Source organism: Wolffia australiana, chromosome 14, assembly GCF_029677425.1.
Source record: "Wolffia australiana isolate 7733 chromosome 14, ASM2967742v1".
NCBI lineage: Eukaryota > Viridiplantae > Streptophyta > Magnoliopsida > Alismatales > Araceae > Wolffia > Wolffia australiana.
Window position 1 is genome coordinate 11,101,202 of NC_135848.1, and position 26,764 is coordinate 11,127,965.

At 36.5% G+C, this 26,764-nt stretch overlaps 1 protein-coding gene across 1 annotated transcript; it reads right to left on the reverse strand.

Annotated features, from left to right (window-relative positions):
- Positions 1 to 233: 233 nt before the first annotated feature.
- LOC144712496 (uncharacterized) lies at positions 234 to 26,468 on the reverse strand. Its single transcript, XM_078586793.1, has 3 exons — positions 26,356 to 26,468; positions 556 to 1,472; positions 234 to 490 (listed from the first exon to the last, which is right to left on the reverse strand). The coding sequence occupies exons 1-3, from the start codon at positions 26,466 to 26,468 to the stop codon at positions 234 to 236; spliced, it is 1,287 nt and encodes a 428-aa protein (XP_078442919.1).
- Between the last annotated feature and the right edge of the window lie 296 nt (positions 26,469 to 26,764).

Genomic DNA, 26,764 nt, shown 5'->3' on the forward strand with positions numbered 1-26,764 from the left:
TCAAGCAGAGAGTGGGCCACACTTTAACACACAAACATGATAGTCAAGGAGCATTTAAAGGAGAAATAAACGAGGATATATGAAAATTCTCAGTTGTAAGGGCAATAACTTTTGTGGACCATTATGTGCTTGAACATCAATAGTCAACGTATCAGTGATGTTCATAGTTGAGATTCGTGGCATATTTTCTGTTAGAGGGTAGTTGACGAGTAAGAAGTACTCACCTTGCTGTTCTACGAAGCGTCGACACAAATGTTGACTGGCCCACCATTTTCATCACCATCTTCGTCCTCATTCGCTCTCAAATCTTCGTTGTTGTACCATGACTTCAACATCATTAGGACTTCTACGCTCTCTGCTGTGAGTCGCGATCGCATGTAGTTGATTACACGACGGCCTTCTGAGAATAGACGCTCACACGCCGCACTTGTCGCTTGCACAACTAGGAACTCCTTTGGAACCAATGCTAACATTGGGAAAGAAAGCTGACCTGCTATGAGAGAAAAGTTAATCATATATGCACTCTAGATTTTGAAAATGCAAATTAAATATTACCTGTCATCTTCCACCAATGCAAGACCTCTGTGCCAAAAGCTGGGGGGGCTGTCACATACACGTCGAGCTCCTCAATAGGATCAACTCTTTGCAGTATTTCAGAGGGATCTAGCAGTTCTTGTAGCTCCATTTGTATGAAATCACTCATCGTTGATAGATCAAATCGTTCAGTGGATCGACTCCCAACATTCCTGGATGCCGAATGGGACTGCATGATATTGCGAACGGTAGACAGTACATCATTCTTTGCACGTGGATCAATCAAGCAGAGCTTCATGGATGGGTCCAGTAGAGAGGCAATAGTGAACGCCTCATTTCGTGTTTGTAAGGACACATATTTCTCTATCTTTGCCCGCATAGCTGAACAAACATTAGATAAGGCGTTCCGTTGCTTGGCAGACATAGTGTGTTCAACAAGAAGCGTGGAGGACTCTGTAACTCCCTCTCTAATGCGCTCAAGGTGCCTCATCAGACCCTTAATAATCACTATACCCTCATTTGACGTTGGTGCCTTGCTCCGAATTGCGACAGAGGTACCTTGCTGCAGTGGTTTCAGTAAGTCGACAAATTTTTCAATGAGGTCCCACTCCGCGTCAAGTAAATAACGTTTGGGAAGCACATTTGACATTAGCATATCGATGATGAATTTCTTCTCAATGCATCCGCTAAGCATTTTGAAAGTTGGGCTCCGCCTTGTAGGGCACTCTATCAGGATCCTCCTCGTGTTTGACTTATTCAATTGTCGGTAGTAGAAATATTTTGCCTCTTTCTTAGACGATCCTCGTATAGCGACAACCACCTCTCTTAAGCGCCGGACAACGTCACCTAAGGAAATTTCTTGGGCAGCCGACTCCTCCGCATCAAAGACGTAGTCGATGTTAGTGAGGTCGACTTCGTCAATGAAGGTTGCCTCGGGCCTTTGTCGATGACATCGAGCACCTTTAGTCCAGCATGCATAACTAAATTGATCACGTGCGCAATACACAACACATGTCTCTTTGTAGTAAAACGGGGGTTCACAGAGCGCAACTCTCGTTCCAATGTCGCCAACATTGTTGTATTATTTGACTCATTGTCCGCCGTCATCGCGCAGACATTTGCGCGCAAGTTAAAATCGGCAAGAACCTCCAACACAATCTCGCTCAAGCACTCCCCACTGTGCGAGCCCTCCAACTGACGTATAGCGAGGACACACTCACACATCTTCCACTGCATCAACCCAATGCACAGTGAGTCCTAAAAATGAGATTCGATTAGTAGAAGCCCAACAATCTAAAGTAATGGCCACTTTTTCGACACTCTCTAGTCGGTCGCGAATACCACTCTTCAACTCATTGTAAAGCTTGAAAGCCTTTTCCTTCACAGCCCTTGTCGATGGGATTGAGATCTCCTCTTGTGCGATGTAGCGTGGTAGTCGTATGAAGTATTTCTTGCAGACAATGTTCCATGGTGCGGCTGTCTAGCATATGAATCGTACAAGCTCCTTTTTTCTCGTCTCCAACGTGCACCCAGTGAAGTAAAATTTTCCTGTACTTTGTAGATCAAAGATGTTCGCTAGTGATGGTTTGTTGGAAGAGCTCCCTTCACAAGCCTTTAGTGCGTTATACTCTTTACGGTGCACATTTTGTAAGTGTCGCCATAGCACTGTACTACAGCTATACTTATTCTGCTCTACTGTCACTGCACGACCCCTAGTCCGAGTAGCACATAAATTGCATGTGAAAACCCTAGGCGCCACCTCTGTGTAGTGTACCGGGCAGCGCATTTGTTCTTTCTCCTCCTCTTCTTTTGGCCTTGGCCAACACTCCGCTCTATTGATGCAGAGCTCTCGGATGAAGCAGATGTATGCGATTGATGTGTTCTAGGCATCTAGGCTACAAGTTCAATCCTAAATTATGACAAAGATAAATACATCAATTGAAGGCTAAGATTGACACAGATAACTACAGTACGACAAAGTTCAATCTTTGTGTCATAGTTCTAGCTCAAATACCATGGTTATGAATTTTAAATAATGGGTAGCAGCCATTCGTTCTTATGTCAACTCAGACATCAGTACTAAATGAATTCAAGACGGCAATAGAAACAAAAAAAATTAAATTTTAGACTATGAAAACTTTCGGATGAATAAGTCTTATTAAGTAAAGAATAATAAAACTACAAAATTTGGCGAACATAGAGAGTGCCACTCAACAAGGTAAAGAGGAGGGAATTATTTGGAAAACCCAAGAAAAACAACACAAAACATAATAAAATTAAAGAAGTAAAATGTACCAGAAACTTCAGAAATACTCCCTATGCTCAGTGATAACACCCTAATTTCGGCCTTTATTTCATGTAATTAGCATGATTTGATGCATTTAAAGAGCTTAAAATTGGGCTGTTATCATATATTTGCATGAAAATAATGTTTGCAAGTAATTTCTGATTTTTCCTTAATTTTCTGTTAATTCTATGAATTTTAAAGGATTTATTGAAGCTCGAAATAATTATTTTTGAATGAAAATGGCATATTTAATATTTTATTTCGACATTTATCAGCATGGGAATGAATCAGTGAATTTTCTAGAATTTTTTACAAATTTTTAGGATTTTTCTGAGATTTATTTGAAGAGGAAATGTATTTATTTCAAGGAAAAAAGTATATTTATAATAGAAAAAAAAGTATTTTTATTATTTTCGAACTTTCAAGGGCCTCTTTGCAAACTTTCGTTGCAAAAAGACCCTGAAAACAGCTCTCGGTCGCCACTGCAGGCGTAAAGATCCAATTTAAAAATTTACAGGGTTTTATTGCAATTTTTAACATATATTTTTAATGTTTTTAGGAGAAATCGGAGGAGAGAGAGTGCGCTAGGGGCATATACGCAATTACTTTGGGGCGGCGTCCAAAAGTAATTCCAGGCTTTTTAAGGACTTTTCTGCAAAAAGGAGGATTCAAAATGCGCCAGCCAATGAGAGAGCGACACGTCATTGCGTGTTTAAAAACAAAATTAATAAATAAATCAATTCTAAATCCAATGGATTAAATTAGTTTAAAATTGATTTATTTATAACTTTTGATCCAGAAGTCCGATTGAGATGATTTTTTTATGGATTTGTTCGTCTTGATCCCTCCCCTCTTTCTATCTGTATGCTTGGATCATTCAGATCCAGCCTACATTGATAGATAAATATTAAGTACTAAACGGGGGTAAAATGGTGATTTTTACCATATAACCTAAGTATAAAAGCTAAATTTCGAGAGGGGGAGCTCATTCTGGATGGTTCTCTATCACATCTGCAAGACAGAGCAAAGCCCCAGCCTGGATCAACAGTTTTGGTATTTTTTCCTTTCATTGTATTTAAACTTTTATGCATTTTGAATGAAATAGGTTGAGTTGTTTGTTTCTTCATCTCTATTCTGATCTGAACTTCTAAATCGCTTTGCTTGAGCGGCATGTACAAGCCCTGATTAGGATTGAGAGGAGAAATTGAGGGATTCACCTGGGCATTCAATTGCATTCCAAAAGAAAACTCTAAAAAAATTTAGTTTTAATTCTTAGGATACTCAATTACCCCATTTTAGTTATGAATTATCAACTTGCAAAAATCAACCAAACCAAAATTAAAAATTCCTACCAACCTCTCTAATTGAATTCTTTGATCCATCCAATTGAATCAATTAATTCAATCTAGAGCCCACACTTCTTCCATTCTTCTCACCTCTTCTACCCCCCCTTTCTCAATTCCCATCTAATTAGGGTGACTTGATCCTCGTTGAAGATCAAATTCACTCTAATTAGGATTAAAACACCAAAAAGATAATCACATTGAACTTCCTACTTGCTTCCCTTGGACGACACTCACACTTATCACTATACATGTTAAGTAGAGTTTTATAAAATTTATTGCATAAGCTAGAATTCACAACGACAAGGGCTAAAAATTCATAATTTTTACCCCTATTTTCGGCTTATCACTCAGCCTAATCCTCGCCGAAGCAGAAATATTGTGGGCTACCAATAGAAACCATACAGATAGTGAGAGTTTTGATTACCTAACGACCAACTGTATAGACAGAGAATTGAATAAGAAGAGGGAGAGGGAGAGGGAGAGGAAGAGGAATAGCAATTGAGAGGGGGGAACAGAGAATTGGAGAAGAAGAGGGGGAGGGGGAGTTATTGAGAGAGGGGTAGTGTGAGAACTCAAGAAGAAGAGGGAGAGGGGGAGTGATTAAGAGAGCGGGAGACAGAGAATTGGAAAAGAGGGAGAAGGAATGGGGGAAGAAGAAGAATAGTAATTGAGAGGGGGAGATAGAGAATTGGAGAGGAAGAAGGAGAGGGGTAGTGATTAAGAGAGGGGGAGACAGAGTATTGGAGAAGAGGGAGAGGGAGAGGAAGAGGAGTAGTAATTGAATGAGGGAAACAGAGAATTGAAGAATAGGGAGAGGAGGGAGTGATTGAGAGAGGGGGAGTGTGAGAACTCGAGAAGAAGAGGGAGAGGGGGAGTGTTTAAGAGAGGGGGAGATAGAGAATCGGAAAAAGGGAGAGCGAGATGGGGAGGAAGAGGAATAGTAATTGAGAGGGGGAGACAGAGAATTTGTAAGGAAGAGGGAGAGTGGGAGTGATTAAGAGATGGGGAGACAGAGAATCGAAGAAGAGGGAGAGGGAAAGGGAGAGGAAGAGGAATAGCAATTGAGAGAGGGGGAGACATAGGATAAGAGGAGAAGAGGGAGAGGAATCGTAATTGAGAGAGGAGGAGACTGAGAACTCGAGAAGAGGGAGAGGGAGAGGGGGAGGAAGAGTGATTCAGAGACGGGGGAGAGAGAATTGGGGGAGAAGAGGGAGTGGGAGATGAAAAGGAATAGCAATTGAGAGAGGGGGAGACAGAGAATAAGAGAAGAAGAGGGAGAGGAAGAGGGAAGGGAGAGGGAGGAGACTGAGAACTCGAGAAGAGGGGGAGGGAGAGGGGGAGGAAGAGTGATTCAGAGACAGGGGAGAGAGAATTGGAGGAGAATAGGGAGAGGGAGAGAAAGAGGAATAGCAATTGAGAGAGGGGGAGACAGAGAAGAAGAGGAGAAGAGGGAGGAGACGGAGAACTCGAGAAGAGGGAGAGGGAGAGGGGGAGGAAGAGTGATTCAGAGACAGGGGAGAGAGAATTGGAGGAGAATAGGGAGAGGGAGAGAAAGAGGAATAGCAATTGAGAGAGGGGGAGACAGAGAAGAAGAGGAGAAGAGGGAGGAGACGGAGAACTCGAGAAGAGGGAGAGGGAGAGGGGGAGGAAGAGTGATTCAGAGACGGGGGAGAGAGAATTGGAGGAGAAGAGGGAGAAGGAAGAGGGAAGGGAGAGGGAGAATGAATGAGAGATGGAGTCGGGGGTAGAATTTGAGATGAATATACGCCGTGAAAGGGAGAGAGATTGGCGGCGGGAGAGGGAGAAGCAGAGGAAGAGTGATTGAGAGAACGGACAATGCAGAATTGGAGAAGAAGAGGAAGATGGACAGGGAGAGACATAGACATGGAGACAGATAGAGAGAGGATGAGAGATTGAGAGAGGAGGGTGGGACAGAGTATTTCTGAAGAAGAGAGACCATGAGAGGGGAAGACATGGATATAGAGAGGGGCAGGAAGAATGAATGAGAGACAGTGAGGGGCAGATAATTGGAGATGAATATACACCGTGACATTGGCAAGGGAGAGGGAGAGGCCTAGAGGGGAGAGTAAGAGGAAATGTGGGAGATCGAAAAATGGAGAAGAATAGGGGCAGTGAGAGAGTGAGGAAGAGTCAGTGAACGAGAGAAGAATAAGGAGAGGGAGAGGGAAAGGGGGAGTGATTGAGAAAGGGAGAGACAGAGAATCGGAGAAGAAGAGGGAGAGGGAGAGGGAGAGAATGGGTGAGTTCTTACCTCACAGAGGGTGATCCGACATCAAGGAGGGCGGAGAGCGACGGCAAGGAGGGCGGACCGAGGGTTGAGGAAGACCTAGAGGAGGGCGGCTGACGGGAAGGAGGGCAGCAAGGAGGAGGACGGAGGGAGTGGGGAGGGAGTGAGGACAAAGGGCGGCAAGGAGGAGGACCTAAAACGCTTTTTTTTTTTTTTAAAGAGAAAATCGCACAATTCGCACAAACAAACCACACAAGGGTCTGTTCGAAGTGCGGTTCGTTTTAGAGTTTGTTCTGTTCGGAAATCCGAACAGAACGCACAAATCGCATGGATTCGCACAAATTGAACCGCACGACCATGTCTAATCAAGATGTAAACAATATCTGAAGCTTCACACAGAGCCCATAAAATTCCATAAATTGTGCCACCGTGTGCCATTCATACTTATGGGTCACAAATTTTCTTTCTGTTGTGGAATCTATATCAAAAAGGTCATCTTGTATATAGCTTTCATCTTTATAGATGCTACCTACAACATTTCATGTTTATAATTTCATCTAGCCTTAACATCCATCACCAACTTATTGCTATAAAGCATCCTTAGCTGAGCACACCATTGGGAAGAAGTCCTATACCTATCATCTGATGAAAAAATAGACACAACAATTTTACTCACCCTTGTAACCAATTTTTTAAGGAGCTAGACTGCTTGAGCCATCGTGTGCAAAGGTGTAAGTGGTGTAGGAAGTCCCAATGCCTTAAGACCATCTTGCACTACAACGGTGATACAATGTATGTTGCAAGATTACGTCATTGACAAGTGCAATACAAGGCAAGTGGTGAGTTCTATAAAAAGTAGGGTACACTTTTGTGATTGCACCTGGCACCGATGTAATCATCAACGTTTTCTTACCAATTTCGCTTGTCGTGAGAACGTTAAACTTTTTACCCCTTCTGACATCCACCAAAACCTTTGTATGCCATTGCATGAGATAGTTGTCTGGTCCATCAATTTTCTTTATCACCAAGGCATACTCTGGAAGTTCCCAGCTCTCAGTGGCCCAATGCAAAATGATTCTCAATAAAGGAATCATATTTTCACTTTTCAATGCATCATCTTTTAGGAGAACATTTCTAACATTGGATATTGAGTCTATCAATGTTATCCGCTCTATACCAAAGAAGACCAACACGTAGTCTTCGAACATAATTATTCTCATTTATGTTCTGAACAGTAACATTATACTTCTCTGAAACTTCTGTGACCAGAGATGGTCCATGCTTGGACAGTAAGACATACAGAATAGGTCAGCATCGCATTAGTTCTCTCAAATGTGATACTAAATATGAAAGTATCCATCCCAATCGGAGAAGCTCACATTTAAAGAATAGATACATTGACCAACAACTTGGATTCTCCTTTCTCCCCTATACTATTTTGCCCCTGAACCAATCGGGAATGTCCTTATGGCTCTTGTTCAAGTGGCTCTAAAACATAGTTGTCCACGCATGTGCGTTCCTCTCGATAATAATAAGGATTTGAGGGTGTGTTTTCCTTGCTTACCATTCATTTGTACTGGTCGAAGTCAGACTCTTCAAAATAATTCAAATTATGTTTTGGTGAGGTTATTAGAGTAGTTTTATTTGTGCAGATTTCACTTCTAAGAGTATGACCTCATCCAAAGCCCCATAGCCTTTCAACAATTTCAACAATTTCCTCCATTTTTTTAGATTGCTTCTAGTTTAATCTTCTTCAATGGTCTTAGAGAATAAATAGTTCACCATGGTGTTATGTGTACTTTGAAAATTAGACAAACCACGTGTAAAGATGGTCATACGATAATAAGGATTCAACATGATGACTCTAGTACTTTAGATGGCTTGAAAAACCTCTTCCGATATGTCTCGAGTAACAATGATGCAACTGGTTTTATCTATTTCACATTTGTCTGTAGCTAAATGACATATGTCATTATTGAATAAAGAACCATAAAAGAAGACGATCATATAAAACAGAAACATGTGATTCCTTATAATAAAAACAAAATTTCTGAACTAGTACTGTTTTGCATAGTAGATAGATGGAGAGATAGATACATAAATAGAGCGATAAATTGATACTGGCATAATTAAATATAGATATAAGATGATAAATCGATGGTAGAAATTATTGATATATTGGTACTTAGATCAATAGATAGGTACACATATAAATTGGTAGAAATTGTCCTTATCTGAATGTAATATCGATCATGTAAATGTTGATTCATTAAAATAATTAGATTGATTCTGGGCTTCAAAAGCATAATGGCATGTATCATTTAGACAACTCTGCTTGGATATGAACAACGAGCAAATAAAAAAGAAACATAAAATAATTAATTCATAGGGTTCCTTATAATGAAAACAATATTTGAAACCAAGTACCTTTTTGAGTTTGGTTTTGAAATGATAGAGCCGCGTGCCCAATCTTTCTGCATTCAATCCTGCTTTCTCATCAGACTGAAAAATTGTGGGGTCGGGGTGTACAATGCACAGAGAAGAAATAAACAAGAAGTAAGTTTTAGTGATTGAAAAAAAGGGAAACGGGACTCAAGGAGAGGAAGTGATAGAGGGGGAGATGCCCCTATGCACCAAAAAAGGGGAGGAAGGGGGGCACCCGATGACATTGTTTATTTATCTTTCCCACCATGTGTTCTCATACGGCTCTCTTTTTCTCCAACAATTCAGGATCACTCTTCATTGCGCCTTTCTTACACTTGTGTTCCTCTTCGTTCAGGAACGTTCGCATGCGTACTTTTTGAATCCATCCAGTTTTATCCTCTGGTAAATATGAGTGATTTTACATTCTTGAATTTCATGAGTCGATTGACAAGTTGTTTTTCTAATTCTTGATACATTAAATGAGATCTTAAGATTTCAGTATTCCACTATTAATCAGAGATCATTCAAACAATGCGGATGACAAATGAATAAATAGAAAGTGTTTTGTATCAGGGCCTATTTCATCTTTGAGTGGAGTAAGTGATATTCAGTTTTCCATCAAATAAACTTCATTTACTTTTAGATGTGTTTCAACACCAACAAAGTAGAATAAAACAGCAAATATAAGAGTTTAATACTTGTATATTTTATTTTAAACTGTCTGAAAAAGATTTTTCATTGAATAAAATTTTATTTAGTTACTTAGAAGTTAAAAAAAATCAAAGAACCATAATTAGAAACCAATCTGTACTATTATTGTTTTAGTTTAAAAAGTTACTATGAACATTCTATTACCACGAATTTATCCTAGTTGATTTCTGGCAATAATGAATTCTATACAATGCAATGAACATTGAGGCCTACTTTCACATATTATAGATAAATAATTCTGGGACTAAAATAACTTATGCATATGCATGGATTGAATACGTAATTATTTTTATCTCAAAGATTTCAATGAATATTTCAATTACTGTTGTAGAAAACATTTTTATCGACAATATGACATCGATCAAACACATTTTGATTTAAGAGGAGATTGAAATAAATGCATTTTAAAAGCTACCATGGATGTATCACAATGTAATTTAAGTGTCAAACCATAGCTGCCTCACATGAGGATTAAAAATATTACTATTGTCCTGCACCTATATATGAAGCTTAAGTGGGACACTAAACTGAGAATTCAAAAGTGACCGAATCCAACTTATTTATCCAGTGCTACATAAATTGTATTTTCATCATATTTTCTAAACTTAATGTTTGTTTGTTGTAAAATCCAAAGATATTTAATACATCATTATTTATTAAAAAAGGAACTCATTTTTTTGTGAGATTCAAGTAGCTTTTACACGTGCCTTTCAATTGGAAATGAATGTTTTAAGTAAATTGTATGCCTAGAAATATTATTCCGTGAAACACAATTTAGAGTATATTAAGCACTTAATCAATAAATTATAGTGCAAGGAAAGAAATCTGAAGTCTTGAGTCCACTAGTTACTGTTATTTGTTTCCATTCCTGTCCTTCATTGTGCTCAGCACTCTATACTTAATGGTAGGAAGCCTACAACCTGTTGGCCTTCGGCTTTACTCCCAAAGAAAAATGACACATTTACCTGAAGTTCTCAAGTATGTGCTAGCCTCCAATCTCTTACTTGAAAGTTCATGTGGCATTCCAAATGCTGCTTATCAGATTCATGATTAAGAACTATGTTTTTGCTCTACTCCAACATAATACTTTAATACATAATATTTTGAAAACATTAAAATTGAATGCAATTTGGAAATATTTTTTTTTATTTTTCTAAAAATATTTTACCACAATGAGAATAATTAATGTCCAACTAACTCTATGTTACTATGAACAGACTTGTAATATATTAAAGGATACCTTATTATGCTCAATTTAGCCTTACATCAAGCCCTATCTGCTGTCATACAGACCATAAATCTTGGAAATATTGGTCTTAATGACTGAGATTAATTGAGAGTAATGAGCCAAAAGAAATGGATTTTGAAAATTGGGTTGGAAGATACCTTTAGTTAACCATGGTCAACAACCCAACAACTCTCAACTTGTTTTTCCAAATAGAGCCAAAATGTTCAACCTGTGAAGCTCTCAGCTAGTACGAAAGTAGAACAACAGATTTAAGGTAAGATAACAGCATATTTATATTCAATATCTGACAACATGTGAACCTGCAGTTTCAACACAACCATCCTTATTACCTATAACCCTCATTTTTTTGAGTCCCAGATAAAATACTTCTTTCCCACATAAAAAATCATAAATTCTTTTGAGAGGGCATCATTCATCTACCTCATTCATGTGATAATAGACATATGAAATGTTAGGTTTTCTATAGTCCCAAAAAGTCGTTCTCTCAAGGGACAAGGCTCATAAACTCAATTTAGGGTATGAAGTTTTCATTCAGATTTGAGGTAGCCAATAATATTCATTTGAAAGCTTGACTCCTAAAAATATGATTCGCTAGTGATGAGGAAGGGATGTCTCTACACGGTATGATATTTATGGAATTAAGAAAATTTCAAATGCTTGTTAGATGATGAGGCCCAAGGGTTGTATGATGTGAAATACATTGATATAAAAATGTAATAGATAATAATAGAATAAATGATATGAGAGGACACAAGGAGTAATTAAAATTGGACATGGATGCTTGATGTGGGCAAATGAGATCGATGGATATATGTTGGTGGATCATACATATGAATGAATATCAGTGGTTAGGTGTGGATAAATATATTAATAAATATGGATAAATAGGCCATAATTTTAATCAAAAAAAAATCAAATATTTTGTGAAACTCAAAGAAGTTTAAGACTGCAAGAGACCCCCACAACTATTTTGTCTTCAACTTCAATCAACGATTTTTGATACAGCGCCTAGCGATAGATCATAAAATTGAGTATATTTTTAGTTTTAAATAGGCATTTGGTTATCTATCTAATATTATGGATGGTTAGAATAAAGAGAGACTAAGATACTTTTCAAATTTTAACACACGATTTCTCGATCGTTAAAATTTTCATGTCAAAGACATATGATTCAAGGTTGTTTATTTTCCTTCTCTGCGCATGCATACCCAAGTTATAGGAGCAGTGTGGTGGTCCAGGTGTCACATAATCAAGTGTTTTATTAAAGATTTTGGTCCAATTTGAATGTTAATAATCACGATTTCAGACATGTCAAAACCACCTTCTTAGATAATATAGGAAGTTTCCTTTTTCTGTCATTGACTACTAACATTTTCTCATATATCTACATTTTTTGATTTCAAATCTGTAATTAGTGTCATCATAATATTCATATTGCAATGCTAACCAATGTACTACTTCCTCATCGAATAAAAAAAATATATATTATTTTAAGTAATGTGGACACACAATCTGGGAACAAGATTTTCCAATCAGATATCAGTAAGAAAATCATAACTTCAGTCATTTTATGACACATACATGTGTATATATAAATATAAACATCAAATTTACACTGGTTGAAACTGAAATTTCTTGAGTCCTTTGATGAGTCTTTTTGATCTGTATAGATGCATGACCTACAGCAGATACATGTGGTCTATAGAGTATTGGATTTACTATTATCTTCAAAATACACTACTTGAAATATAATTTCCACACCATCTAGTATTCCTTGAAGTCTCACATGAAAGATCAAACAAAGAAAGGAAAGAATACTCAAAAATAACTTGTAGAGTAAGAAATGGGTAGCCCCTCTATTTATACTCTCTATGACAATTTTATCGAAGCTATGATCTTCTAGGCCATGTATGTGACTCATCAATACCTATAAGTTCCCAGAAGCCATTCTAAACCAAAAGGTATTCATCCATCTTATCAATATTAATCAATCAACAAATTATTCAATTAAATCCATAGCTACCGCCTCATGATTGGTAAATCAAAGTGATACTTAAATTTTGACATATTTTAAGGCTATTTTTGACATCAATATGTTGATGTTATCCTCATTTTAAAATGAATTTGTATTTCATGCATTTATTGGAACATCTTGTTTAAAGATGCTTTTCTTTTACGTATTTTACATCATTTACATTCATAATAATTTTATATTTTATAAAAAATGTTAGCATTATTGATTTTAATGATATCGCACAAGTTTTGGCTTTTAATAGTATTTCAACTTTATTTTTTGACATTTTTTGAGGATAGATTTAATGCTAAATAATTAATGAGAAATATTAAAATAAATGGTTTTAGCCATAGTGCCAAAGGCCAAGGTAAGGAGGAGGATTGATGCTAAATATATTGTTAGGCATGCATGCATAGAGTGCAGAAGCCAGCCTGCGGCCAACGAGTGTCAGCGCATGATCAGTAGCAATGCGGGGCGACAAAGTCCCATAGAGACCCAGTACAGACGTAAGCCATTCCATGCACACACATGGGGTTGATGGGATATTGGAATCAATTTATTGACTTGTCAAAGATTTATACAGCATCCATGGCCTTACATTTATATAGCATCCATGGCCTTACATTATATAGCATCCATGGCCTTGAATTTTTTAGATACGGGATATCTCTCTTTCTGTTTTCATTCACATCTGTTTCAGGCGATGCTTGCAAAATGAAAGAAGGATCTCAGCCTCTAAAGACACAATCTTAAGAAAAGACACAATCTTAAGAAAGAAAATAATAAATATGGTTGTGACTCAAGCCAACCCAGCTCAAAGCTCGTGTCATAATGGGCTGAAGTTTAAGTGTTGTTTTAATCTTGATACTTGATCTTCGTATGGAAGATTATACAATTTTATTTATATCTAACTATTATTTTTATCCTCTTCTACTTATGGCTCTACTGATTGGACACAGCCACTCATGAGGACAGTAGGCGCCCCCGACGGATAAATGATGAATAATAGCCACTCATAGGCTGAGTTGACATATATGACTTCTTCTAAGCAAACATGTCTTTGGTGGACAATGGTCAATCACTGGCTAAAATAAGGTATATGCCTGTATTTTGATCACAATGGTTCTACCCTATCTCTTTAAGACTAAACAGGTAAGGGTAGAGAACAAAATCCCTACCCTTTGCATCATTCAGATCAACTAGATGACAAATTCTGGCAATGGGAGCACGCGATCTAATTAAATGGTTATAAGGAGGATTCTCCAGGGTGCACATGGCATCCACGCCCCCTGAGTTTCCCTTCCTTGACCCTTAAAGGGGTTCGTTCTTGCCAAATTTCATCATCTTCCCACCATTAGGGGAAAGAGGTAAAGGAGAGGCACGAGGCCTCTCCATTTGTTTCAAAGCCAAGAATATAGCCATAGGACTTCTACAAGGTCACGGATCTGCAACAGCATGGACGCATGCCAAAACAAGGATATGCAATCGGTGCTCCTATCATTACTAAATTGAATCACGGCATTTCTGGTGAAATTTCATAACCACCTTGATAGAAACCTACATTTTTATCATTGTTCTAGTCGTATATACTATCTAAAATAAATATTAAATCCAGTTTTGATTTGTGTTTCATAACTGACCCTCTTTCATGCGCTTTGACAAAAACCTACCATGTACTAACCTTTTACTACATTTTGCAATATTTCATTCTTATTTATATTTTTTTCATATAATCTGTATTATATTCATATCATCTATCAGCTAATTTTATAGATTTCAATTAGCCCACATTATTGCTAATTTCATATTAATACTAAGGCTTGATCTATGCCTTTAAGAGCAGACATGGGGCTTGAGTGTTACGGCCCATTCTCTTTATGGTGCCGAAGTTAATTAAATGGGCTCCTTACACACCACTAAAGGGTTCTTCAAAAAATGAACCTTGTCATTTTATAAACGTAGTAGAGTACTCACACCTCCTATAAGGTGGTACCAACAGCTTTAGTACTTTCAATCAGCTAAATGGAGTTCTTTACATACAAGCTACTGACTAGGCCACTTCCAAGAGCACCATGAATGGTCTTAGTTCTGGCGGTACCATGTAGTCAAACTTTTGTAGAACTAGGCGCGATGAGTGACTTTTGGAACAGATAAAGAGGTGGCTTTTCAGCAATTATCCAAGAGGGTTTAGAGGTTTATTATTTAAGGTAATTAATTAAACTACTCACTTTACTCCCTAAAATACAGCTCATATAGTTTGTCTCTCCTTCTCAATTCCAGTCTTTCAATGGCTACGCATCTAAAGGCACCTAATAGCCTGGGCTAACTTTATTTGGACACGAATTTGAATCAATTGGCTTTGTAATCATTTAATGGTATGTAGATTGTGTGAGTGAGGGTCCCATCCACCACTTCCTCTCTTCATTACCTATTATAGATGTTAAAAAATATTATCTTCCTATCTGTCTTAATCTTAAACTCTCTTCGTATATAATATCTCTCTATTTTACTAATATATCCATCATTCACTAATCTCTCTTCCTATTAATGATAATTCTTATCTCCTCTTTGGTCTATTGTCTGTCTTATATTTTGTTTAAAATAAAATCTGAATATTCACTAGATCCCTGTATTTTAATAATATTTTACTTACTATATTTATGTATTGTATCCTACATATAGTCCTCCTCCGAGTTAAAAAAAAAATAGTCTGAACATATCATCTATTAAACTTCCATCTTAATGTATTTCTCTAGGTAATTACTCTTGTGTGGTATTAATATACTTAATAAATGTATCTTTGCCGTAAATAGTTATATAACCTGTTGAGGTTTTTGTGTTTTAATGTACAGTAAATTACAATAGTAATCATGACTTTATAAATTAATAAGTTCTTTGAAGTTAAAGGTTTAAAAAGGTTTTTGAATGCTTTAAAAAAAACAAAAAATTGTTTTAAAATATTAAGAGATATTAATATAATTGTTAAAATCTTCTGTGTAATTAAAAATGTTTTTTAAATATTCTGAAAATGTTTTTAAATTTTTTTCAAATGTTTTAAATAATATAAAGGGCGTTTTAGGTTTTAAAGTGTCTTTAAAACATTGATTTATATTTTTAAAAAAATATTTTAAAATGTCAAAAAATTAAAAGAATTTTTATTGAATGAGAAATGGTTTTGTAATCATTTTTATTTATTTATTTTGGGTTATAAAGGACCCAAAAGGCCTAAATGGGTGGAGCCCATTAGCCTTAGTGGCGGACCCGACGGGCGGACTTAACCAGTTAAGTCCGCGGTCGGGTCCGCAGTACAAAGTCTAAATAAATAATAATAATAAAATAACGGGGCGGGCGGGATTCGAACCCGCAACCTCCGCCCCAGCAACTTGGCTCCTTAAAGTGCGCCACATGTGCACTTTAATATAGAAATAAAAATTCTCTATTTAACTTACTTTGGACCCGATAAATCGAATTACGAAATTCGTTTATTCCAAAGGTCAGGTCCGACGGTTGACTTTCCAAAATTCATTAGTTATTTCAAAAAATCATATGTTTTCCGACTTTTGGAATTCCAATATTAAACCTAACTACTTTAATTAGCACTAATTACTATAATTAATTTTTTAATTAAGAAAACTTTCTATAAAATTTAAAAAATCATAAAAATTAATTACAGCTCCTTTTGAGCTCGAATTCTTTTTAAATTCTCAGAAAATTACAATCTACCCCTCTAGCACTATAAATACCCCTTCAGAGCAAGGGTTGAGGCATCCACTTTGAAAACCATCTCTCTTGAGCTCCTCTTTGAAGAAGAAAGTGCTCCCTCTTGTGAAGTTCTTCCCCTGCAATCAGTGAGCTTGTGCTTCTCTACTCTCAAGGGAAGTTTTTCATTTTCATCACTCATTCATTTACTGAATAGGGTGATAGTTTCCTCCACAATCATTTAGTTAGTGGTGATTTTTATGAGATCTTGTGAAGGATAGTGAAGGGATTGATATTATTTTTGAAAGTGATTAAGAGGAATTGATTTGTTGATCATGAAAGTACTTCTGAGACAGATTTGCAGAATTGATCTTGATATCACATTTTAAATCTTAGTGCGTTTGATCATTCATACATCATTGAGAGCGGTGATTGACCTTTGATCAATCACGGGGAGCAGTATATTGTTTCTTCCAGTAATCTTAACAGGTGTTGAAGATCGAGAAGGCCCGGAGGTGACGTTGGTGGCACCAAGGACGTGACGGTGACGAGGGAAGTGGACGTACGAGGAAGAGCTCGTGACAGTCTACCCAAAGGCGATTCGGGGGTGAAGCTCGTGCACCCAAGGACGTGACGTACCATCGGAATACTCCTCTATAGAGGCAACTCGGTGAGTTGGGTTAGGGTGCCTTACAAGGGAGGATCCTTAGTAAGGTTATCCTGAGTCCTAATTTGGACTCGACGGGGGGCCTTGGATTGACTCAATCACTAGCGGATCGAGGAACCAAGTAAATCTTGTGTTCGAGAGACAGAAGGTGAGCGACAATCCAAGGAATTTTAAAAGTAATTTAGGCAAATTAAAAGTAGATAAGCTAATTCACCCACCCCCCCTCTTAGCTTCCATCATAACCTTCATTGTAGTTTTTTATCTGTCTATGTGTATAAATATGTTGACTAACATTGCTTTTATATCTTGTTCAAATGCACTAGAAACATGATTATCGATCCTACATATCTGGGACCAGGTTATAAACAAACTTGTGAACTTCTGAATAAGGCCAGTCTGATGCTTTCTCCTTATAATGTGATTTCCAGATAATGGAGAGATGACATATAAGTTGAAACTGGGGCTAGATCAGTCTATATGTCTCGGCAAGTGAAAATTATCAAGCACAGAACTTTGAAAAATGCATCATTCCACTGGATTAAATATGAGATAGAAAAATGATAAAAATAACTGCTTTTATTTTTAATGGGTATACTTAAAAATTTTCAACTCACTTCATAAGCCCCAAAAGATAACATCAATAGTTCCATTTTATATGTAAATTTAGCTAATATTATTTTAGATAATCCCATGTCGTGTATCTGTGCTTAAATATCAATGAAAACACTAATATCTTCCATGTATTTTAATGAAAATTATTTCAGATATAAAAAATAAATTGGATTATTAAAAATATCTCAAAGTATGATGATACACACTATCTCTCTAATTCAATATTCCTATGTGGGAGATTGTTATGATCAATTGTATTATGGATGTACATATATATTAGCATATTATCAGGTACCATTTAATGAGCGTTCAAGTGACACAATTTATTTTTGGGATCAAGACATTTCATTAAATATGGGAATTATGCATAGGTACTATTTTTATTCCATCTATATTGTGAGCGCAATTTGAACCAGAGTATAAAGGTTTGAGTTACTCTCCATCCAATATGTAAGGGCCAAATTATTAAAGCCCATATCAAGATGAACATCTATGTGGACATCCCAGTATATCTAGGATCAAGAGCTCTATTCTGTATCCAAAAAGACTCATCTCCCTCATTTAAGACATTACAATTGCTTCAGGATGAAAGATAAACAATGGAGTAATGTATCGTTAATGTATACTAATGTCAATCAGGTTTAAGATATCCAGAAATAGATGATAAGAAACAGAGATATATAAAGATAAAAGAGTGAACGCCATAATAGAGAGATATTAGAGTAGGAGACCAAAAATAAGAGAGAAAGAGACAAGACAGAGAGAGAGAGAGACAGTATCTGGGAAGGATATTGATACCCACATAAGGGTGCCTATAATTTCATGAATTTTAATATGAATTTAACTATTTCACTATTGAGTTATCAAGTTATTCACTATATTATCTGAATAATTACAAATTTCACCATAAAGACCATTTTATGCACATTTTGGGTGTTTAACTTACATTGCTTCAACTTCCTATAAATAATATTTTTATTACAGATAAATATTTTTCCGAATAGTTTTATTACTGATAAATATTTTCAAGAAAATTTTTTATTAATGATAAATATTTTCAAGAGTGTTTTTATAACTGATAACTATTTTTGATATCCATGTGTGGAGAAATTTATACAAAGTAAATTGGGTGAGGATCAAAGGGCTAGAGCATCCTATGTGATTTTTAGATCTAATTATTTGGCCAACCTGGCAACGAACGGTTAAATATCTGTGTGTCACATCCTGAATCCCTCCACAATCCTCTCTAAGTAACCCTTTAATGAGAATCATGAATTTCAAATGGAGGATATCAAAATTTAAAATCAGCCAATGGGAACTGAGGAAGAAATACCAAGGAGCGCAAAATAGGAAAAGATAGAGGGGCATTTTACATCTTGTCTAATGTATAAATATTATCTTCCTCTCTCTCCCTACAATTTTGTATGGTCTCTAGCAGTGGATAGCCAGCCAGACAAGGTTCTTGGAGATCCTAGTCGTTCAACATGGTTGAAGTGTCTTAAAGTGTTATTCCTTCTCTTGCATAGAAGAATGCTTGATCTTGGCAAAACAAAAGGATCCCAATTAAGAAAGATGCACCAAGGCTCCGGACACATTGATACTTTTTTCACCAAGATCTAAAGTTTCATCATCATTCCTATCCATTTCTCCTACAATTGCCTTATTTTACATCACTTCCTTTCTTTGGATGTCCATTTACCATAATTTTCTATCTCTCTATCAGTCTGTCTATGTATCTATATGTTTGTCTGTCTGTCTGTTCGTCTTTTTGTCTATCTGTTTGTGTATCTTTCTATCTGTCTGTCTATATGTCTGTCTTTATATCTATCTGTCTGTATGTCTATTTTTCTATTTGTGTGTTTGTTTGTCTATATTTCTATCTGTTTGTCTGTTTGTTTTTTTGTCTGTCTATATGTTTGTCTGTTTGTCTGTCGGTCTGTTCGTGTGTCTGTATTTTAGTATGTATGTCTGTCTTTCTGTATGTCTATCTATCTGTCTATCTATCTATCTATCTATCTATCTATATATCTATCTATATATCTATCTATCTATCTATCAATCTATCTATTTATCTACCTATCTATCTATCTATTTTTATTTTTGATAAAGAGTTTTATTGATTAGAGTGTGATAGTACATTGTTTGAAAATGCGCTCATTGGTAGGAGAGATGGTGTGACAGAAATTTGACTTGTAAGTTGTGCACTCTTCAGTACTCTCAATCTTTGTGTGCTTCCTCTCCTTGACTGCTTCCATTGACCTTGATTTTCATTAGTTGAAGGAGGCTGCATGTATCTTTGCTGCCAATACATGTCATCTCGTGCGGTTCCCTATTGTGTGTTGATATCTTTTATGTTGCCTTTTTGTCTTCACCCATCTCTTCGTCTTTATTTTCATATAAAAGAAGGTATCTTGTATGTTGCCTTTGCTCCTTCACCCTTCTCTCCTTTTTTATCTTCATGTATAAGAATGTATCTGCACAAAGATACACATTTGTGAAATGGAGCTACAATGTTAGGCAAGCATGATTAAAAAACTAGTACAAAATCTTGCACCATAAAAATGGATTTGCAGATTTACATTGATACAATGATACATAATATCGATTAATAGTCAGAAAAAAATTGTGTAGAAAATAAAAAGATGCGTCAACTATGTTCATCTGATAGAGGCATGTATTTTGTCAACCATTTGATGGAGCATGAACTGAACCAATTTAAACTCATTTTGTACTCCTGTTCCATCAACTGTAGTTCCAAATATCAAAAGTCATTAAAGAAGGTTAGCTTAGGTCTTTGATGGTCCATTGAGAATCTTGGTGACAATCGGAATGATAACCTATGCTTCAAGAATATAAATGTATACTTCCTTTTTTCCTTTCATAATCTCTTGAATTCATACCTCTCCATCTTGTTGATGATCGCTTGATGGTGGTTCTGTTTTTTTTCTTCATATTTTTTTCTTTTCTTTTCTTTTCTTTGTTCCAAATTTGAGTGTTACCACAGCGCTCCTCTTCACGGCTGAATCACTGGTCATTCATTTTTCTTTCCTTCTTTGTACTCCACACCTAGTTGAGTTTTCCCCATGTCAATTAGCTATGCACCTCCCAGCTTCCATTTCAGACTTTGGTTCCCTTGTCTGTTTCTTGATGTTTCGGTCACATCGGCCATTGGTAGAACATGCTCTACTTCCTTGATAGACGAGTACCTGCCACTTTCGGATTGAACACCGGAGACTCCACATTCTATTTCATTCTCTCCTTTAAAATAAATCATACTCCCTAAAATGTTGCTGCAAAATGTTGCTGTTGAATCTAATGATGGTATATGATTGTTTTGAAAATCCTAATGTAGAATCAAAATATGTTATGATTAATGTAAAAATTATGTGTAAACATATGGAATTGCTGTGGGCCTGGATCGATAATGAAATATTTAGGATAAAATAGTTTAAAATATTGTGTAAAAGGAAAAAATCCACTTGGAATAACATTGAAAGCTGGGTTTTCCTTCTTCTCTGTTGGATGCAAGTACTTATCCCTTCTCTTATAAAGACTTCTAATCCCTTTTTGAGTCAAAATCTCCTCAACCAGCTTATTGATGGTGAGTAGCATCATTTGCTCCATACTACAAAAGCTTCTTGACATGATAACCTGCAAAAGTGGTGAGCTTTTCTCCTCCTAGTGGGTTCCATAGTTGATATGGTGTTTCTTAGAAGTGGGATGTACTCCCTAACTTCCACTCCATTCAGTTATGCTTTGTCTTCTCCTAAGGTGTGATATCCCTTATGTCCTGCGTCCCAAAACTAACAAATTTTGCTATTAAAATATGATGTATATATTTGCATAACTTTCCCTAACCCATGGATGGTATGTAATTGTGTGAAATATATTTTATCTGCTTTATATATGGCATTCCTATTTTGTCTGTGAGATAAATCCCCCTATAGAGATTTGGTACGAGTTGCAAAAAAAAACCCATATCTCCAATTTGAAAACTATGATTGTGTAGTCCATCAGCTAATGCATTTCCATTCCTGAATATATGCGCCATTCGTTTAATTATTGGAAGGAAGACAATCATTTTGCTCCATCTTCGTTGTAAGTTCCCAAAAGTACACCTTTCACTGGCAATCATTTTCTGTAAGCATTGAGAGTCAGTTTCAACAATTACAGCATATATATTCATTTGCCGACACAATTTCAAACCATCAAGCAGAGCTCTAAATTCTACTTCCATATCTGTGCATGTTCTATACTTTTTAGAGAAACCCGCCACTATATATCCAAGATAGTCATGTATTACTCCCCCTCTTGCGGATCTACCAGGATTTCTTCGCGATGCCCCACCGATATTCAATTTGAAAGACCCTTGAGGAGGAGGGTGCCGCTTTACTATTATTATCCATCTATGATAAGCTAATTCTCCAATATTTACTCCCCAATTACGTAGGGCTTCTTAAACATGATGACGCGAAACCCTTTTAGGCACTGCAATAAGATCCATTTGGTGCATGGCTTTCCTAAACATTCTTGTAAATTTTTTTGGTGAAGTGAAAGGATTGGACCATTTTTTTCATTTCGTTGTTTCCATATTCCCCACAGTAGAAACATAAATGAACTCATCATCAAAATACGTGCTTTCCTCTCCTTAGCTCTTTTATGCATAAAAACAATAACCATCCCCCAAATGTTTAAGTTTATTTTTTCTGGCAGCCTCCACATTAATAAGAACCACCTCCATATCTTATGAGGTAGTTCACTATAGTAGAAGAGATGTAATCTGTTCTCTTCATTTGGCCGATATGGACACAACATACACATTTAGAGGCCTGTTGAACCCCAATATATTGGATCTTCATATCCAAAAGAAGGTCCTAATGAATCTGTTTCTAGCAGAAGATGTTTACTTTGGAAGGTATGGTTTGGTCCCAATTCCCTTAGAAAAAATGATTATTTTTTGTTTTTCTCGAATAAACTGCCATGATGTATTAACAGTGAAGCCTTCACTCGGGTGTAGAGACCAATTTGGTACATCTTCCATATCAGATATCTGGATCTTTTGACCTCGTATGGACTCTACAACTTCAATGGAACAACCCATATGATTCATTCTCATTTCCCATTCTTTTGTTAGTAGATCTGTCACCCGTCTCATAGAGTCTCCAATAGGAATACCTTCTTGGTGAGCCAAACATCCAATACCTGTCCAATTCATAGACCAAGCATTGATGTGCCTCTTCCCACCCTTCAATAGATTACGGGTGTCATCTTTTGCCATGCTTTAAAAAATTTTATAATTCTGAGCGGTAGATTGCGGCATACCTGCAGTTGGTACACTGTACCAAACTTTTGAGTGAGTAATCTGCTCCATTGGGATTTTTTGGTGATATATTTCCAAGCCATTTTCATTCTCATCGTGTTCATTATATCTTCTAATCTCCGTATTCCCAGTCCTTTCCCATTTTTACTCATACATATGGTTTGCCATCTTACCCAATGATGTTTTTAATCGCCATTACTTCCTAACCAAAATGAATCTGACTTGATTTGTGACATAATGTTTATTATTTCCTGTGGAACGTTATAAAATGCCAAAGTATGACTAGGAATACTATTGAGCACATTGTTAATGAGTACAAGTCTCCCTCCTACAGAGAAAACCTTCCCTATCCATCCATGAAGTGTTTTTCTGACCTTGTTGATGAGGGTCCGATAGTATTTTATTTTAGATTCTCCTTTCAAAATAGGACAACACAGGTATTGAAAAGGCAATTTCCTGCTGTATAACCCATGATGGTCTGAAGTTGCATCATTTTCCTTTCACTGCACTTGGATCCAATATAAATGGTACTTTTATCTTTATTAATTTTGGGGCCAATTAAACATTCAAAATAATGGAACAAACTCATAATGTTCTTCATGGAATGTATTCCTCCATTGGGAAAAATAATTGTATCATCGGCAAAAAGACAATGTGTTATCAACGGGCGCCCTCTTTTCACATGATAACTCTTTATGCTTCCATCTGATACACACTTTCTAATGTTCCTGCTAAACACTTTCTGCCCAAATATGAATAAACTTGCTGATATCAGATCACCTTGTCTCAACCCTCGTGTTGCTTGGAACAAAGGTGTGGAATTACCATATACAAACAGAGAAAAAATTACTCATAATACATGCCCTTATCATTTGAATCCAATATGTGTTGAATTCAATTTTTTAAAAAACATGTACAAAGAAGGACCATTCCACTCGATCATATTCCTTTTTCATATCTAGTTTGATTATAGCATTTTGACCTCTTATCATGGGATCCAAGGATGTTCCACTTCTTGAACTAATGCAATGGTATCATGTATGGATCTACCTTTAACAAGGCCATATTGTTTATCGAGGATTTACTTTGGTAACAATTGACTCAATCTGTTAGAGAGAAGTTTGGTTATGATCTTGTAAACCGTGTTGCAGAGACGGATAGGTCTCATATCTAAAAATTCCTTTGGCATCTGAATTTTTAGTAGGAGGGAGAAGAAGGTATTTTCCATGCAATTGGCACTGTAATTTGTTGAAAACAAATCTTCGATTGCTGCTAGCGCATCCCGCTTGGCAATATCCTCATATTTGCTGAAAAATCTAGGAGTGAATCCATCACGACCAGGAGCGCTATCCTGCTTCATAGATTTGAGTACATTCTCTGTTTCTCCCATTTCTGGTACTTTTCGTAAAGAAACACCGGCTTTAGCAGAAATCAGCGGTGTGATAACTTGCGTTAACTCCCATTTTGCATACACTTGTCACAAAGTGAGCATCGATTTAAAATATGATATAGACTCCTCTATTAGTATGTTCCCTATTCTTCTTTGCGTGACTCAATGTGCGTAAAATAATCTTGTTGAGATCTCTGACTTATTATGTCATGAAGTAATTATTTATGTTGGATCCACATTGTTTGAAATCGAAAGGAAGGTTTCCTTATTAATTTATGTGAGTTTTGAAAAGTACACATGATTGGTCTGTGATCTGAAGGCTAACTGGGAAGATATGTAATGCTTAACTCTGTCATAGCCAAACCTTTATAATTGACAAGTATCCAATCTAGCCTTTTGTACACTCTCTTTGACCCCTTTCTGCCATTACACCAAGATAAGTTGTTGCACGTGATCTATCAATCCCAGCCGCATAATAGTTTCATTAAATTCATTTATAAAACAAAAGGAAGGTGGATGCCTTCCTCTTTTTTCTGAAGAATTCCTGATAATATTGAAGTCCCCACCTATTATCCAAGGATCATATAAATCACAAAAATTCCTAACTAAATGCTCCCATAATTCATGTCTTCTTTCTTCAACATACGATGCATGTATAAAAGTATTGTCTATAAGCACTGTTCCCACTTGTGCATGGCCATGACAGTTTGTGACTTTTTATCCACTACATGAAGGTCGATAGATGAGTCCCAAAATAACCAAATATTTCTGCTATCTTGCGCCTAGTATTCTATCAAACCTATGTCACGCATATAGGTTCCAACTATCATAGCGTCAATTTTTGGTTCCATGATTCCTATCAGTTGGATTTTCTATTTTCCCAGTACCATATTTGTAAGTTTGAATGTAACCCCATCGAACCAATTCCTACGAAATTCCAAAATAATATGTTAATCATTTATTCTTGATCTAAATTCAAGTTTGGTAATGTTCCATCTAATGAATGCGTAGACATTCTGTTCTGATCCTTTAAAATGAACAAAAAATTCACACAAACAAACCGCACAAGGGTCTGTTCCTTGTCCAGTTCTCTTTATGTGCGAATATTAGAACAGATGTTCGAACATTTCGCACAAATTTGCACAATTCGCACGTATTCGCACAATCCAAACAATTAGCACAAACTGAACAAAATTCGCACAACCAAACAAATTCGCACAAACCGAACAAATTTGCACAAATTGAACAAATTAGCACAACCAAACAAATTCGCACAAATGAACAAATTTGGACAAAATGAACAAAAATTTGCACATAAAGTGAAAACTTGCATATATTGGTCGTAAATTACATAAAATTGAACAATGTTGAGAAAAAATTGCTCTGCCCTTAGCAAAGTATAGTAAATTAAAAATATTCTAAGTTATTATATATTTAAATGGAGAGTTTATTCGGCTCTGTTTGTTATCTTGATGAAATAATTTACTAAGATGTTGGCAAATTCCAAAAGATGATAAGAGCAAGGAGAAATTTTCATTAATATTAATATAAGATGAATAGAGATTTTAGTAGAAAAGGTATCATAAATTTTAAATAAGAGATAAATCAATTAAAGATATAAATTGAGAGTTTAAATGTCTAAAATGATAAAGAAAGGAGGATAATGACGCATTATATATAAATGGGCAGCATTTTTTAAATGAAGTTCCAAAAGTTGGAAATAAAATTTCAAGGATAGAGAATACAATTCTTTCCTAAAAATGTCTAATCCGGGAAAAGGATAAGGATCCAATTTCGACAAAAGACATTTGGGGTTAAATGCAAAAAGAGACATGGAAAGCGATCTAGATGCACTGTTCCAGCTCTGCACCGAATTCATCCTCAGGTACTGTAGCAGCTTGGTCAAGCTCTTCCATCTTTGCGCCCACCTCTCTGGCTGCATCCCATTCCTCCACAAGCTCTTCCATCTTTGCGCACACCTCATCTCCTCTCTAAGCTATTATCATTGCTTCCCCAAACTTCACCGTCTTCGACGCCTCTGTGGATCTAGATTGAAAAATAGAAGAACACATGTACAAAGAGATGCAAATGATAGGTGATATGCATTTTAGGAGAGAGTGATAGGGAGAGGGGGAGAGTGAGTGCAAGAGAGAAGGAAAGGGAGAGGGAGAGCATGAGGAAGAGTGTGAAGAAAAAAATAAATAGCAAAGTAGACGGAGAGTAAGAGAGGAGGAGATTGAGAGGCAGAGGGAGAGTGTGAGTG

Bases quoted from the DNA above. Each gene is read 5' to 3' on its own strand.
- LOC144712496 (XM_078586793.1), bottom strand. From the start codon at position 26,468: ATGGAAGAGCTTGTGGAGGAATGGGATGCAGCCAGAGAGGTGGGCGCA. The intron at 1,473-26,355 runs GTGCATCTAGAT...TCATCGACAAAG, and splicing joins TTCGGTGCAGAGCTGGAACA to GCCCGAGGCAACCTTCATTG. The intron at 491-555 runs GTAATATTTAAT...CTCTCATAGCAG, and splicing joins GCATTGGTGGAAGATGACAG to GTCAGCTTTCTTTCCCAATG.